The 16,773-nt window shown below is 37.4% G+C and overlaps 1 protein-coding gene across 1 annotated transcript in view; it reads left to right on the plus strand.

Annotated features, from left to right (window-relative positions):
• The first annotated feature begins 7,152 nt into the window (after nt 1–7,152).
• Nucleotides 7,153–16,773, plus strand: part of LOC118569031 (probable ATP-dependent RNA helicase DDX60) — a 102,082-nt gene continuing 92,461 nt past the window's right edge. The window contains exons 1-7 of the mRNA XM_036166678.1: nt 7,153–7,176; nt 7,333–7,399; nt 7,752–7,941; nt 9,414–9,755; nt 11,670–11,786; nt 14,544–14,705; nt 16,196–16,354. Of these exons, the coding sequence (XP_036022571.1) occupies nt 7,173–7,176; nt 7,333–7,399; nt 7,752–7,941; nt 9,414–9,755; nt 11,670–11,786; nt 14,544–14,705; nt 16,196–16,354 (1,041 nt within the window). The 5' untranslated portion in view covers nt 7,153–7,172. The remainder of the gene's footprint in view (nt 7,177–7,332; nt 7,400–7,751; nt 7,942–9,413; nt 9,756–11,669; nt 11,787–14,543; nt 14,706–16,195; nt 16,355–16,773) is intronic.

Consider the following 16,773-nt stretch of genomic DNA (forward strand, 5'->3'; position numbering starts at 1 on the left):
ACTTAAATGCCCTTCTACTTTAATACAGTCTGTCAATTGGCTTGTTGTGTCGTTCTTTCTCACAGAATTGAGGAAGTCAAACAAAAAGTCGTTGTCAGTGAGTAGGAGACAGGAGGAAAGAATGTGAAGAGGGTGCATTTTCCATTGTTTTAAAAAAACAGGTCAAAATAAAAAAGGGCTTTTTAAAAAAATTAAGAAAGATTTTTGACATAGAGTAAAATACCATTTGTCCTTGGGCAAAGACTAGATTATTCCAGAATGGAAGAAGAGAGATGAGCGCATTATCAGGAGGGTCACTTGATGGCACAGGACTCCCAAATGAGTTGTGAAGGCTTTGTGGAGGATGAGTCACAGCATGTCTGTAGTGATTCCTGAAGGTTATGAATTAGCAGGCTGTATTTGTAAACGTATATACATGTATGTAACAATTATAGTTAAAGAATAGAGGCCATGAATTTGAGAGGGGGTGGAAGGGACAGAGGAGGAATTGGGGGAAGGAGAGAGAGAGGGAGGGTGATGTAAAGAAAGTATTCACATATGAAATCCTCAAAAGAAAAGTTTAAAATAATCCTAAGGTCAAATCTTAGTTCATTCTTATAAAACTTGAAACGAGTCATCGTTTAAAAGTTGGGTTAAGTTCTTTATCTTCTCTGCTAACAAGTGGTTTAAAAAATCAGATTTTCTGGCTAATTGAGATGATTATGTTTTTTGTTGTCAGACGTTCTGGGAAAATGACTTTAAAGAAGTTGTTTATTTAAGGATTTGTTTTAACATCTTTTAAAAGGAGCCAATGAAATGGCTCAGCAGATAAGGGTACTAGCTACCACATCTGAGAACCTGAACTCCATCCTGGGACACACTTGGTGGAAGGCGAAACTGACCCCAGACACTGACCTCTGACCTCCACATTTATATGTGCACAGATATGCGTCTACTCAAAACAGAGAAATAATACTCAACAAAAATTAAAAGAATCCTTTAAATGCCACTTTATAAACAACGGATTTGGTTCGAATTTGGCCAAAGATAACTGCATTGCTTTGCTGGTTACTAAGCTTCCTGTAAAACCCTCATGGGCAAGCTAAGTCTTTTGTCATTTACTACATATAAATAAATAAATAAAAACTACATATAAACAGACAAATGTAACCCTAATGAGTATTTCTTGTCCAAGTTAGTTTTTTACAAATTACTTGACATCATTGGTTTTATTCTCCATTTCAATCTTTGTTGTCTGTCTGTTGACTTTCTACAGAAGTCCACCCCCACAAGAAGAAAGTAGGGTACACTTAGAAGGTACTAGGTCATCATGCACAAGACAAACAGAATTAATCTTGGGAGTGTAGTACAGGTGGATAGCCAAAGAGCCATCCTCACCTTTTAGTTGTTGAAATTTGAAAAAATAAAAGGGGTTTCATTGGTATTAACTTCTCAATATCAATCAGAATCTTTCCCTCCCTCAAAGTGGTGTTAGGTTAGACAAACCAGGACAGAAGTCATTGTAGTCAGGGCAGTTTCAATGAAATTACCAGATGGCTAATCAGCACTGTCTTCAGGGAAGATTATCCAGAGATAAGAATAGGGGCACAGGGGTTGTCAGAATAGAAATTTTGGCCACCTTGGCTTGGCAGGATAGGAGGAACAAGTTTTCACAGGATTTGCTAACAATTCTTTATATACAGCCACAAACTAAAATAGTTCATAATATTTCTTCTGGTGCAAAGATAAGAGAGTCTTTTCAATTTCTATCTATCTTTTATCCCCTGACTTCCAGTTCTTAAAGCCCCCAGGGAAGCCTCCCTATTATCAGGGAAGACTTCCTACTGTGATTATCTTTGGATATAACTGGATAAGGTGTTATTGCTCACAGTGGAGAAAGAAGGGCACATGTGGATGGATGCAGCTGTCATTGCTCACAGTGGAGAATGAAGGTCACATGTGGATGATACAGGCACTTTCTTCTTCCTGGAGGCACTTTTGTATTCCATATCCTAGAAAGCAATCTCTATGTTATTAAGAGCTTAGCATGTATGCACTGCTATGCCTTGCTTGTCCTGAGTCAACTCCCCGTTCAGGTAGTGTTTGGAAGAGTGCAGGGTTGATACTACACTCAGATGTCCTGAGAATGGTGCAAGACAAATGGAGTTAACCAGAGAGGGGGAACACATCACAAATCTCAGAAGTGTGGTTGACTTCCCAATCAGAATGGCAGCCTGAACTCTGGGATGATCGCCGGTTTTGCCCTTCCTATAAGGCCTGCTGGCTAGAGATGAGATGGAAGGCATCTCATCTAAACCCGAAAGACTGCTTTTAGGTTGATCTCCTCAGATCCCTTTCCTCCCATCACCGCCTCTCTTAATGAAGCCTAAGTTACATATTAATTATTTTCTGTTCTGTTAGTTTTTGTGGTAACAGACAACCTGAGTGTGGTACCCAGATTAACACCTGGTGATTACAGGCTCACTGTATTGTTTGGTATTTTACATTGATGGTACTGAGGACTGAACCCACGGTAGGCAAGTGCTCTATCAATGAGGTACATCCTTAACCTTAAAAAAAAAAAAATCTGCTGAGAACCAGGATCTTGCTGGTTTTCTTCTGATTGGTTAAGTAATCAGTATGTTTGTTTTTGTTCTTTAGGGGGACCTGCCAATCATTTGCCAAATAAGTCACACACAGCGGCTTATTCTTAATTATGAATGGCCGACCTTAGCTCGGCTTAGTTTCTCTCCAGCTTTCCTTAACTTTAATTATCCCATTTACCTTTTGCCTCTGGGTTTTTCTTGTTCCCTTCTGTAAATCTCATTCTTACTCTGTGGCTTGCTGTGTTGCTGTGTGGCTGGCCCCTGGGTTCTCCTCCTCTGACTACTTCTTTCTTTCTTTTTTTCTCCCAGATTTCTCTTTCTATATATTTTCTCTCCTGCCAGCCCTGCCTATTTCTCTCTCCTGCCTCATTATTGGCCATTCAGTTCTTTATTAGACCATCGGGTATTTTAGACAGGCACAGTAACACAGCTTGACAGAGCTAAACAAATGCAACATAAACAAAATAACACACCTTAGAATAATATTCCATATTTAACCCTTTTATCTAAATAAAAATAAAGGTTTTAATTTGAACATATTAAAACTACATACAACCAAAACAATTATCAAGGAGGAATTACATTTACAAAATTCTGTCCATTTGTAATTAGCATATTCAAAGAAAATAATGCATTAGCTATCCTATCTTAGTGAATCCAAAGTGTTACATCTAATTTACTTTCTATCATAACTGAGGAAAACACACCTGTGCAGTGCACTGACTTAGTAGTTATTTCAAGCATACAAATAGCTGATTCTAGTGTCCATAGCATGCCGCTTAAATGAGAGGGAGAGGTAGGGAGGAGTGGGACAATGATTGGAGCATCTGTTTGCTTGTTAAGGATTGAGTACAATTTCTTACATAGCATACTAGGGACACTCTCGCATACAGTATGTGAGAGGAGAGTAGTCAGGCAGACTGTGGGATGAATCACTTAATTGTAAAATTAAATACAATTTTATGCTACAAAATAGCTATTTTAATAGCAGTGCCGTGTTGTAGGCACCTGTGTCTCATTGGGAGTTACGACTATTTAATTAAAACTTTACTACTTCCTTCAATTTAGGTATTTCTTTAAAACACTTCTTTAAACAATTTCTGTGATGTTAGGACATAGATACATGCATATTAATTTGTTTGGAATGAAGCTGTAAAACTATTTTAAAAGAAGTCACACTTGGCTCCTTATTTTGTTAGAACAGTTCCATAAAACATTTGAAATATACCGTAGACATTCTGACTATGTAGGCACTTATGAACTGGCTTACATTATTGTATAGGATAGAATTAGAGATTTTCCTTTCTTGAAATTCTTTTCATTAACAAATTATTGTGTATGTATGCGTGTGCACGTGTATATGCAAGCTACATGCTATGGGTGTTCTCAGAGTTCAGAGGGTGTCAGATACCAAGAACTTGAGTTCCAGGCATCTGTGAGCCGCCTGAGTTGGATGCTGGGCACTGATCTAGAATGCTCTGGGCTTCACCACTCTCCAGTGCCCCCTCTTTTTTGTATCCCATTTAAGGCTTATTTTCCTTTGCCTGTTCAGTTCTCACCGACTGGTCATTCTCCTTTTGAGATTGGTACAATGTGGAGAACTCCAGCTGATGCACAATTACCAAAATTGAGGACTGTATAGGTAATGGAGACATTTTTTTTTTCCAGGAAAGTTTCTCAAATCCTTAACTTGGGGTACAAGGTTCTTTAAAATCTGATTCTCCTTGTCTTTCCAATCTCCATTCAGTCTCCCTGTGCTTTGCCACATAGGACGGACCACGGAATCTCCAAATTCATCATGTAGTGCCAGATTCTTGTGTCTTAATTAACATGATGCTCACTTTACTCCCTGGACTGCCATGCCTTACCTTCCCCAGCAAGCTTCTGTAGTTCATTATCTTTACACCCGATTCTCAAAACCTCTGAGTATAAGAATCTGATGTTGCCTTTCTTATTAAAGAGCTCCTTAGTTCCCTGTGCCCTTGCTGTTGACACACTCAACACTCCATGCTGTTATGCTTAACTTGCTTTCCTCAGATCTCTACCAGGGCCTGATGGATGACCTGCTTTAGATACACTTGAGTACACTGTGGGCAAATATGGCTTGTTGTGTTGAATGATGCTCTATGAGGCTCTGAAAATACAGGTAACTGGGTGAGGTAAGAGACCCATGCCTACACCTCTGCCCAAGTACTTCTTAAGCATCCTGGGCCACAGCCAGCCTTTCTTTCTTCAGATTTAATCATTTCCACAGACACACATTCTCAGTCATTTTAATATTTGGTATCAATGTTTGGCTCATCACTGCAATGTTCCTGTTTTAATATTATGGGATAGAAATATCTGTCTTCTGACTTAGCTGTTTATGTATCTCTCTATGTATCTATGTATTATCTATCTATCTATCTATCTATCTATCTATCTATCTATCTATATCTCTTTGTCTTTCTTTCTATCTATCTACATAATAAACTCTACTTATTAATAGACTTAGACATACTCTGCAACATATATCTGAGCATTTGTTTATGCCTCTAAAATATTTCTTTCTAGGTCATCTTTGCAGTCCTCTCTTTCCTAAAATTTATTAATTATTAGTAATCCTCCGAATTATGTATTAGAAGTCCCTTTCACTTCTATGATGCTATCACTCTGTGTCCAAGCAAGCTCCTTTGTCCTAGTAGCCATTTTTTATTATTAATAAGATATCATTATGTACCTTTTGTGACACCAATGAGACCTTGTGTTTTATTTTATTTTATTATGATTTTTTTATTCATTTATATACCAATCACAGATACCCCTCTTCCCTCCTCCCAGCCCTCCAGTCTCACACCTCCCAAGCCCACCCCCCATTCCCTCCTTCAAGAAGGGAATTGACTCCATAAGGAGTCAGCAGAGCCTGGTACATTGAGTAGAGGCAGGTCTAAGCACCTCCCCTTGCATCAAGGCTGTGTGATATGTCCCACCATAGGTAGTGGGCTCCAAAAAGCCATCTCATGTACCAGGGATGGATCCTGATTCTACAACCAGGGAGTCCCTTAAGCAGATCATGCTACCAACTGTCTCGCTATGCAGAATGCCTTGTCCAGTCCCGTGGAGGCTCCACAGCTGTTGATCCAAATTTGATGAGTTCCCACTAGTTTGGTTTGGTTGTGAGACCTTGTGTTTGATGTCTAGCCTTCCACATTTAAGAATCTATATTACATAGCCTATGGTAAGTCTCAAAGCCAGTCAAATTTAGGTGGACCACACATGAGTTCATGACCTTTGCTTGACTTGTGGTTGTATTCCAAGATTCTGGCATCAGAGAATGGCCTAATAATCTATGCTGTGGCATGAATTACAATGTGTGTGTGTGTGTGTGTGTGTGTGTGTGTGTGTGTGTGTGTGTATGACTGTATGTGTGATGCATGCTTTTGCATGAGTGCATCTGTGTGCTGCTGCACATTCATTTGGAGGACCAAGGAGGCTATTGAGAGCTTTCGACTACTGCTCTTCTTTCTCATTGCCTTGAGACAGGATCTACCACTGAACTAGGAGCCTGCTATTTTGCCTAGACTCACTAGTCAGTGGGCTCCAAGTGACTGCCTGTCTCCTTTCCCTAATGCTAGTGACAGAGCTATGCAGCTGTGTCTGGGCTTTTACATGGGTGGGAGAGTTGAACTCAGATCTTCATGCTTTCATAGCAAGCACTCTTGTATATGTAAACATCTCTCATCCCTGAATTAGATTCTTCAGAGTCTTCCTTGACAGCCCATTTCTCTGCTCTTCTATGCCCCTACTGGGTTTGTTAATGACATCTTACTTACCTTTTAACACCCATCAAATAAATTCATACCTTTCCAGACTTATTACCTAGACCTCTCATTCAGCTGTAATTTCATCAATCTGCCATCATTTCTTTGCTCAGCAGCAGCTTTCTCTCTGTCTGCTGACAAGAACTTTGCTCCTACTGCTGTACTGTGCTGGAGTATTCTTTACAAAATGCAAAGTCTTCACATCTCCTTAAAATCCCTAGTAGCTGACTATAACACATGCTCAAAGGACCTGCATGCTTCTTAAACCCTCTCTTGAACATGGAACATTTTGTCCCACTCTCCACTCCAGCCTCCTGGCTTCCTATCAGAACCTGGTTCCACATTCATTCCTTCAAGCCATAGTCCTTTGCATGGTACATATGATAACATGCCTGGACCCTTACTTTCCCTTGTTTTGTTTAATTCTTGTTTAGTCCTTTAGATATATTCCCTGGCTTTGCTTCTTTAGAGAGTGTCTCATCTCTTTGACTTGGTCACATTTGTGATTTTTTTGTTGTATGTGAGATCATATAGTTCTTTTCTTGACTTTTGTTCTTTGAAAACAGACCACACACTGATTGTGTTCATTCTTGTATGCCCGCCACCCAGGTTCTGTTGAAAAGATAGTCATTGAGGGTATTTCTGCTGAGAGGAAAGTTGATCAATTTTTCTCTTTCTTTGCAGATTTGACATCTCATGATTATGACCATTTAGAGGAAACAGAGTAAAGGATATTTACATTTTTAATATTTCCCAATTCAGGTTGGAGGCACAGATAGCAGTGACAATGGGTAATTTTCAATAAAAATAATATTTATAGCATTACAATATATATGCTTCACAGATTGAACAGTTAAAGTAACTGCATTACTGTTTCTTGTTTCTCAAATAATAACCCTGAGCTCCCTAAAAGACAAGTAAAAAATTCCTCTTCTTTCTCTTTTTAGAAGAACGTTGCACAGTGATTTTAGAGAAAATGTCACAATTAATCCTAGAAAATATGCCAAAGGCTGAGTAAGTACTTTTGTGGCAATCAAGATTTTTAAAACCATGTGTAATATTCTCCTCTCTGCTAGAGCTGTTTGACCTTATATGGTAATATTGATCTGTACCTGCATCTGTCCCAGCATGTGTGTGTGTGTGTGTGTGTGTGTGTGTGTGTGTGTGTGTGTATGTGTGTGTGTGTGTGTGTGAATGTACAATACATACAGGATATAAGTATATGTAATTATTTTCAACTGTGTGTTCATCAATTTATTAATTACAGTGAAATAATAACAACACTACTGTTTTGGGGTATTATGCCATCCACACGAATTTTATTTTAATACTTCGCTCTATTTGTTTGTTTGTTTGTTTGTTTTAGCTACTCCAGCTTATTCAATGATTTTGTTGAATCTGAGTTTTTCCTGATTGATGGAGACTCCCTACTTGTCACATGTGTGTGTGAGAAGTCACTTAAGCCAGGACAGAGTCTCCATTTCTTCTACCTGGTTGAGCGCTACCTGCTGGATGTTATTAACAAAGGAGGACAATTTGCCATAGTTTTCTTCAAGGTAACACAGACCAGCTGAGTTTTCTCGTCTCCGAAGAGACTAGAATTCAAAAAATAATTGATTAGAGACAAGGACTCTCATAGCAGAAGAGGCCTTGGACTCATGACACTCTTGCCTCTGCCTCCCAAGTAAAAGGATTTCAGGTGTGCACTACCACACCTGGCTGTGAATAAGATGGTTTTTATAAACAGTTCAACCCTGACTGAAAAGTAAAATGCATTTTGAAAAGTTTAGAAGAGGAGATGGAGGATAAGGCATGGAGGATTGAGGTTTGAAGCCCATTGGGGCTGCCACAGTGAGTTGATGAGTAGTCTAGCCAACCTGGAAAGAACTTCTTAAAGAAATAAAGATCTAGAAATTCAACTTAGTGGTGGAAGACTTGCCTAGTGCATGCAAGGCTGTGAGTTCTATCTCCTGGACAAACAAAACAAAACAAAACAAAAACGCACAAAATAAATAAAATTTCAAGGGAAGAAGAGAAGAAAACATTTACCCAGCATTGCAGTGTTCAGGAATAAACACAGTTAAATTATTTTGAAATGTGTAATGTTGGAATTCTACTAGACAGAAAGAGTCACAAGAGTTGGTGAAATTCTCAACAGTGACCAGCCCTCTGACCTCACTTCTAGTCCTGTAACCCTGAGAACTTCTCTGCCTTTAAAACTCAGCAGGCAATTTATTTGAGTACATTGTTAGGCATATCTGAGCCCACATGAACTGACTGACCCCATTTTGTGTGCTCTGTTATAAATATCAATGAGAGAATACCATATTTGGTGCAATTAATAAATTTTGACAATTTCAAATACAGGTATATGTACCTGCTACCATATCTTCCTGTTCCTATACTCAGGGCAGCTAACGCTCTACTCAGGGATTCTGGTGTGGATTTTTGTTCAATCAGTTTGCAACTCATGTTACTGTATATTTCTGAGCATTGATAGCCCCCAGAATTTTGTGCAAGGAGCCAGGGTTCTGCCCTATGTTTGCAATTTGTTATACCAATTTTGGTGTACTGAGAAAAACATATGCCATTTAAGAAATGTCAGTGCACTCTAGAATAATTCTCTAGAATGACATGTTCCCCTTCAGTTCCCAATTCCAGAAAGTTTATAATTACTAATTACAATTTTCATAGTTTTTTCTATTCTTTGTCTTTTTGAGGTGAGGTTGGACAGGAGAATGACTAGAAAATAGAAAGGCAAAGTATGATGAACTCTTAAGTCCAAAGTGTAATTAACTCTGGGTACTATGGACTTGCTTACTCTTAGGTCCAAAGTATGATTTATAGCATATATTTGTGATACAACACAATTGCAGGGTCAATTTACTGACTAAAAGGGCAGACAAAGCAAAACAAAACCCTGCTATATTATATTTCAAATGACCTTAATGATAGATATTAACTGCCTGAACTAATAAAATACTAAATGAATATTTTCAAATAATGTCCTTTACCTCCTTCTGCATAGGATGCTGAATATGCGTACTTCAATGTCCCTGAACTTCTTACACTTAGAACTGCCTTAATTCTGCACCTTCAGAAGAATACCACCATTGATGTTTGGACTAAATTTTCTGGATGCTTGTCAGAAGAGTGGAATAATTCCTTGGGTCAGAGTTGCCCATATTTCTTGATTATTGCTGATGAAGGCCTGAACAACCAGCAGACACACCTTTTCAACTTCGTAGTCATTCAGTCTTGGGCAGTGAAGGTCAACATTGTGCTCTTTTCAGGGCAAACATCCGACATCCTCCGTCTTTATGCATATTTTATGCAAAGCTCACATTTAAAGCAGAAGTTTTTCAAGAAGGTAATGTATATCTAAAAGATGTTGTTCTGAAATGTTATAAGCATTTCTAAATTAATTCAGGAGATAAGGCTCAGTGGTTAATTAAGAGTGCAGACTATTCTTGCACCCATGTCTTGGGTACTTCATAACTGCCCATAACTCCAGCTCCAAAGGGATTTGACACCTCTGGCCCCTGTGTATACTGCACTTACATGTACATACCTACCTACTTACCTACCTACCTACATACATATATACATACAAAACTTAAAATGAAATAAATCTTTAAAAAATAACTATCTTGATGCAATATTGACTCTACCCACAATATAGAAACTATGATAGATTTAGTAGGATGATATATAGGTTAAGAATAATGAAATAATGATAGTGAATTAATAGGAATGACATATAGTAATTTCCTAAGGACTTCTTGTCATACAATACTTCTTAATGCTTATGAATTATTTATAATTATGATTCACTAAAGTCCCATGAGTCAGGCATAAGAATCAACGTATTTGAAAATGATGAAATAGATACTTGAATAGTAGCCTGTTAAAAACACTACCAAATGAGTAATATAAAAGGATGCAGAATTTATGAGATGCAGTCCTCTATGTTATCAAACACTGTGTGGTGTGTGAAATCCAAGTTAATGAAGGCCAGAAAGACATGAAATCAGAGGCAAAGGTATGTTTCCGTTGCTAAGATCTACTAGTCAAATGATAGATTATGTGTTTGCGTTTAGTCAGAACATCCCAGAGCAGGTTAAAGAAAGAAAAGAAAGTGATTTACTTCTTCATGAATAGCTTCAGTGAATAATTCATTGGCTTTTCCAACAATCAGAATTCAAATTCAAATTTTATATATATATATATTTGAAAACAAGTTTGTTGAAATTTTCAGCATAAAGCATGTGTACTAACTTTATAAATAAATATAGTTTGCTTATTTTTCACAAGTTAAGGTGAGTTCTGCATATGAATATCATTCCATAGCTCATCAAAGTAGGTTTAAAACCAGTTATCTTGTGTCCCTCTTTGAGAATTACATCATGCCCATCATTGCACATAGAATATGTGCAAATAGTTGTTATGACATGACAGGGTAGTTTATTCTGCTTTTATTAGGATTCCTATCATTAAAGTATTCCTAACTCTGACTGCCATTTGTGAGCAGAAATAGGCCTAGGCTTTATTTTATACCTGGAGCAAATATTAAATACTGAGTTTATGTAGTGGTTATTTTTTCTTTTCATAGACTATGTCTCACTGTGTCCATAGGCAGGCATGGAACTCACAAAGCTACACTTTCCTCTGCATCTCTGGATGCTGGGATTAAAGGCATGTGCCATCATATCTAGCCTGAGTTTGTAGTATTCCGTTGATAGGAGACTCTGAATCTGAGTTCTGAGAAATCTTGCAATATTTTAATGGAGAATTTTATTTATATATTAATTTATGCATAATTCATTAAAATCACCTTAAAGAGTTTTTTTTTTAATTTACATTGATCAATTTGAGGGCTACTTGGAATTTAAAGCACAATGAATACATCTTACAACTCCATGTGTATACTAGTCAATGCCCTTGAGACTGCTGGCAATGACTGTTCCCAGCACCATATGCCCATGGGGAGGTGAGTCTGGTCTCTTCTTAGGTGCTTGGTTGAAATGTGTCATAGTGAAACACACTGAACTTATATTATTTGTAACTGTGTGAAAGTGCTAGGATAAGGTGCTAAATTGCCAGATGAGATAAACAAGTATTACCTTGGAAGGATTTCTAAACATTGCTGACAATCCTCAATTACATTAGTGTAGATTTTAAACTGAGGACTCTATTGCAATATGACTGTTTCTTAAATTTCTGAGTTTTATAGCTGGGAAATAATAATTGTATTAATGGCAGTTTATCATACTTTGTTTTGCAGTTTCAGACAGAGATTATGATTGCTTACAAAACCCTGATTCAACAGTTGGAAAAATATAGAGACCTGGGTTTAACAACTCTGTTTGGAGATTTAAAGTTCAATAATATGGTGGGAAAGGTAAAAGAACATGAAAAACTGCTTTTCAGTTGAGCTATCTTTTTAAAAGTGTGTGTGTGTGTGTGTGTGTGTGTGTGTGTGTGTGTGTAGGTGAGAGTATAACATTGTGTTTCACTCCCAGTGTTTTACCTTGAGACCAGCAAGATTCCAGGATTTCTCTGGTCTGATGGATTAACAACAGGCTTATTGTAGCAGTGGAGAGTGGGGGAGATACTAGCCTTCTTCCCCCGTTCCTGGTCTGAGTAGAAATGTCTCTATGTCCCCTTGTAATAGGACTAAGATATAGACGTGTCTAGACGCTGATGTAAAGATGAGCCCGAGCTTCTCCTACTGTGTATACCATGAACGTGGTCGTGTAAGAGACCTCAGTACTGTTGGTTTCCCCTAGTTTCATTGATGTCGTGTTGCAGTCACACGTTTTCTAAGGCTGCAGGCCTGGTGTACATCTGCTCCCTCATGGTGTACTGTTCCCTTAATACGGTCTTGGTTCTGTTTGCTGTCTTTCCTGTTGAATTTCTGCCTTGGTTGGAATCCATGATACTGTAATATAATTTTCAGTTTTTGTCTTCTCTTACATGTATGTGTAAGGTCTTATGTGTTTCATAGAAAAGATCAGAATAGTCACACTTTCTTTTTATTATTCTGAAATACTGTCTAGATCAGTGGGACCATGCAGTCTTTGAAAATTTGGTAGAATTCTCTTGTTGAAGATGAGGCCTATTTGTTGGCAAGATTCCTTAGTCATTTTACCTACATCATGGATCTTGGTGTACTTAGGGCTACTAACACCAAGAGAATCAATTCTGTAATTTGTTCTAGGAAATTAGGAGTTTCAGTCTTTCAAGTTCATTTCCATAGAAGTTTCTAAAGTAGACCTTTGAAATGGTTTTCTCTCTCGGTGTCATTCTCTCTTATTTTTATTTCATACACTTGTGGTTTCTCTTTTTTGTTTAATGAGGTTTATTGAATTCCAGCTTGAGTTTGCAACTTTTAACGAGATATACGGACTTCTATTGTCTTAGTTTATGATTTCATCTTATATTTTCTTTGCACTTTCTTGTTTTTTTCTATTTTTTTTTTTTTGAGCAGAACATTTAATTGATCTATTTTCTCACTTTTGGTGTTAAACGTTGTTTAGGGCGATGCATTTTTCCCTGAACACTGCTTTCATTACATGACATAGATTTTGGTATAGAGACAACAATCTTCATTATATTCCATAGATTATCATATTTAATGTTTTTTTATAATTTTAAAGAAATTATATAGCTTCAGTCTGTATTTCTTTTTTCATATGAATGGCTTAGTAGAAAATTTAAAAGTTTGGACAGGAATGATGGGATGGTGAGTTAGGTGCTCTTGCAAAGGACTTGGATTTTAATCCCAGCACTCACATGGTGTTTTACAACCATCCATAACTACGTATAGGGCATTTGATGCCTGACATCTCTGAGCACCAAACATATATTAGGTATGATTGTATGTGCAGGCAATACACTCATACCTAAAGTAATATGAACAAATCTAAAAAATAAAGAAAATTAAAAATTTCAGATTAAAAGATTACTTTTAAAAATGGTATTTGCATATCTAGGGCCATTCAGTATTTCTTATGATTGTTCTAATTCACTCTTTAATTACTTCAATTCTTTGTGTTTCTCATAAGGTTGTAGGATCTCTTAAGTCCCTACAAAGTCTCGAGGTGTTGCAAGTATGACTGGGAACTGGATATGTTCTCCAGATGGAATATATTATTTCTCCTTTATATATTTCATCATTGTTGTTTCCTGAGACTACTATTTTCTTTTTTAACTGATGCAAAAGAGGAGATTTGGTGCAAAGTATCTATAAAAGTACCCAATACATTCAGAAAGTTGATTACAATGATATGTGTTGCTTCTAGTCATGTGGATTACCCACAAAATTATATATGCACATATTTTAAGAAAATACAGGATGGGGGCTGGAGAGTTGGCTCAGTGATTAAGAGATCTTCCTCTTGCATATATACATACAGGCAAAACTATTCATACTCATAAAATAATAAATAATAAACCCTTTCATTACTTTTCAAAATTGTTGCATACATATTTTATGATTTCATTAATATTCTTACAAGTAATATTTTTATGGACACATGGTATTTCTTGAATGCTGAACACTTAAAATATTTGAAGATTCACTTATACAAATCATTCTGTGATGAACACCTTGGTGTACATACATGTCTTTAAGCAGTTTGGATTGTTCCTCTAGGTTAGGTCTCTAGAACTTGAATGAAATGTATCAATATATTGAATGGCAATTAAATGTGTTGTCATATGCCTTTGCTTGTTCATAACTTCATTATCAGAGTGTAAGGAGTGACAAACCATGATTTCTGGTGCTGTCTGTTATTAAAGTAGTAAAAGATGCAAAAGTACTTTGATAGCATGAAAGTTAAACATGCAATTTTTATATTACTAAAGAATATAAGCTGTTTTATTATTTTTCTCATTATTTGAGATTCATTAGAGAATTAGCATTTAAAGAGTCATGCATTTCCTTGATGATTTACAGGTGTTATGTTTCATGCATGTATTTGTTAACAGTTATTTGAAATAGTTTTACCAATCAAAATTTTTGTTCACATTTTTTTAGTGAAAATATCTATATCCTATCTATATGGTCATAGCCACCCATTTCTTACTATATGATCACTTAAGAATAAATACAGTTTTCTAATTATCCTAATGTTATAATTTTCTGCTGTGACAGGCTTGCGAGACTCTATCTCTGCTGAAGCAGCTCTGGCCAGAAGGATTGGACATCCGACGAGTCCTCTCTGTCACTTCGTGCTCCCTCTCCTTGGAAATGTACCACTGTTTTTTAGAAAACAGAGAGAAGAAAGCATCCAAGCAGACATGCCAAGTCAAAAAGGTGCAGTTGTCACACTGGGATACATTACTGTTTCTCTGTTTTGTTATTTTTCACCTACCATTTCCCCAAAGTGGCACTGGTATTTTCTCTTGTTTATATGAACTGTAGAAATAGGAAAATCCCTACAATACATGTTATAAAGAAGTATGTTGCTCCATGATTTAGTGTGATACCTACAGGTGTTTCATGTCAGATATATTCAGCCTCTGTAACCCACAGGCAGGCAAAAGGAGAAACCACCTACCATGCTACTGTGCTTTGGGCTTTTCTGTGTGCAGTGCATGGAATGCTAAGGAAGCTTTGCAAGACTAGCTGGGAAGAGACTGCTATTCTTAGGCTTCTTTATTGCAGAAAAGGTCAAGAATCTCTTTTGCTTTGCAGTATCTCCTTAAATATAATTTTCAATGAAACATTTCTACATGATTAGACATCCAATTTTAAATCATCCCTAAATCATGATAGTAAGTCAAACTTTTTCTCTCTGGAACTTCTAACCATTAGACCCTTCCTGGGATCTTAGAAGTGTCCCAGTGAAGTCTTCTTGCTCCCCCAACAAGTCAAAATGTTTGACAATAGCAAAGATGTCCTTGTATCACAATGCTAATATAGTGATATTTTATTTGTATTGAAATGTGATTTTATTTGTATGTTAATAAAGAGCAGAAGCTGGGTGGTGGTTGTACATGACTTTAATCCCAGCACTTGGGAGGCAGAGCTAGGTAGATCTCTGTGTGTTCAAGGACACAGCCAGCATGGCAGACACACACCTTTAATCTCAATACCAACCAGAGAAGACCTAGAGGACTGTACAGACAGGCAGTTGCAAGGAGGTCATGTGGCTGGGTTTACAACCAATGAGAAATCAGAACAGAAAGTCTATAAAAAAGACAGGACACACAGAAGTAGCTCTCTTGCAGAGAGGAAAGACAGCAGAAGCAGTGAAGGGTAAGGCTCTCAGCTATTGCTCTGATCTCTTGGTTTTTAACTCTGCAACTGGCTCTGTGTTTCTTATTTAACAAGACAGTTACATCTACATGCTAAATATATCTAGCAACTTATTCCTCTTGTCATTGTGAACTCACATCTTTTAGCTACATTGCTACCCTGTTGTCCTCATGCAGGCTGTTCACAATATTGCCTTCAGAGTAGGTTTCTTAGACAGAAGAGGTATTTAGCAGGTAGCTCCACCCACCCAAGGTCCTGTGAAACCTCCCCTTTATCACCTGGTTTATTAGCTTAAACCTGGAGTCTCTGAAAATACTGAATCATGCCATATACCAACATCTGCAAAGCTAGAAGCTTCCTTTCCCTGCTATCTCAAACATGTTTAAACACAGCCTAGCTTTTGGGTAAGTGCTGCCTCCGAAATGGAGAATGTATAAATGTGGAATTCCCAAATAGAGAGCTTGGCTACAGAGTTGCACTTCCTCAAATTAAGTGTGTAGTCTCCAAGTCTGCTCTTCTCTACTCACTTTCTTTATTTTGCTCAGGAAAATGGTAATTGTTTAACCCTGAAGGACATGGAAGACTTCTGTAAGCTACATTGCCTCAGTGTGGCTATTCAACTCCGTCTACCTCTTTCCCAGAGAGCTCGCTCAAGATTCATCACTTCTGGTTGGATTCAGGACCTCAAGATTGTCTTTAAAATGGTAAATATACTCTCCTTTCACTTATACTTTTGTTTTAACTATTGGGAGAAGAAACATTATGAGTGATTGTCCTAAAGGTAGCATGACCAAGGAACTGGGGTCCATCCAGTGTATCAAGGACAGAGAGTCTATGGGGTGAGTGATGAAGCTGATGTAGTGGGTGAGAGACAAATCAGGTAGACAAGGGTAGATCAGGGTAGAGAAGTTCATTATAAATTCATTGGGTGCCTACTAAATGGTTTTAAGCAGGCTAATGGGACTTCTATTTTTTAAAAAGTGTTTTTGACTTGCAATGTAGACCACACAGTGTAGGCATAGGGTAGGGGAAATTAGGGGGTTATTTAGCCACATACTTACCGATGGTATAGAGACCAAGGAAGTGACTTTTGAGCACTCTAGACTTAAGGCTCTGAGTATGT

This window comes from Onychomys torridus, chromosome 17 (assembly GCF_903995425.1).
Source record: "Onychomys torridus chromosome 17, mOncTor1.1, whole genome shotgun sequence".
NCBI classification, from domain to species: Eukaryota; Metazoa; Chordata; class Mammalia; order Rodentia; family Cricetidae; genus Onychomys; species Onychomys torridus.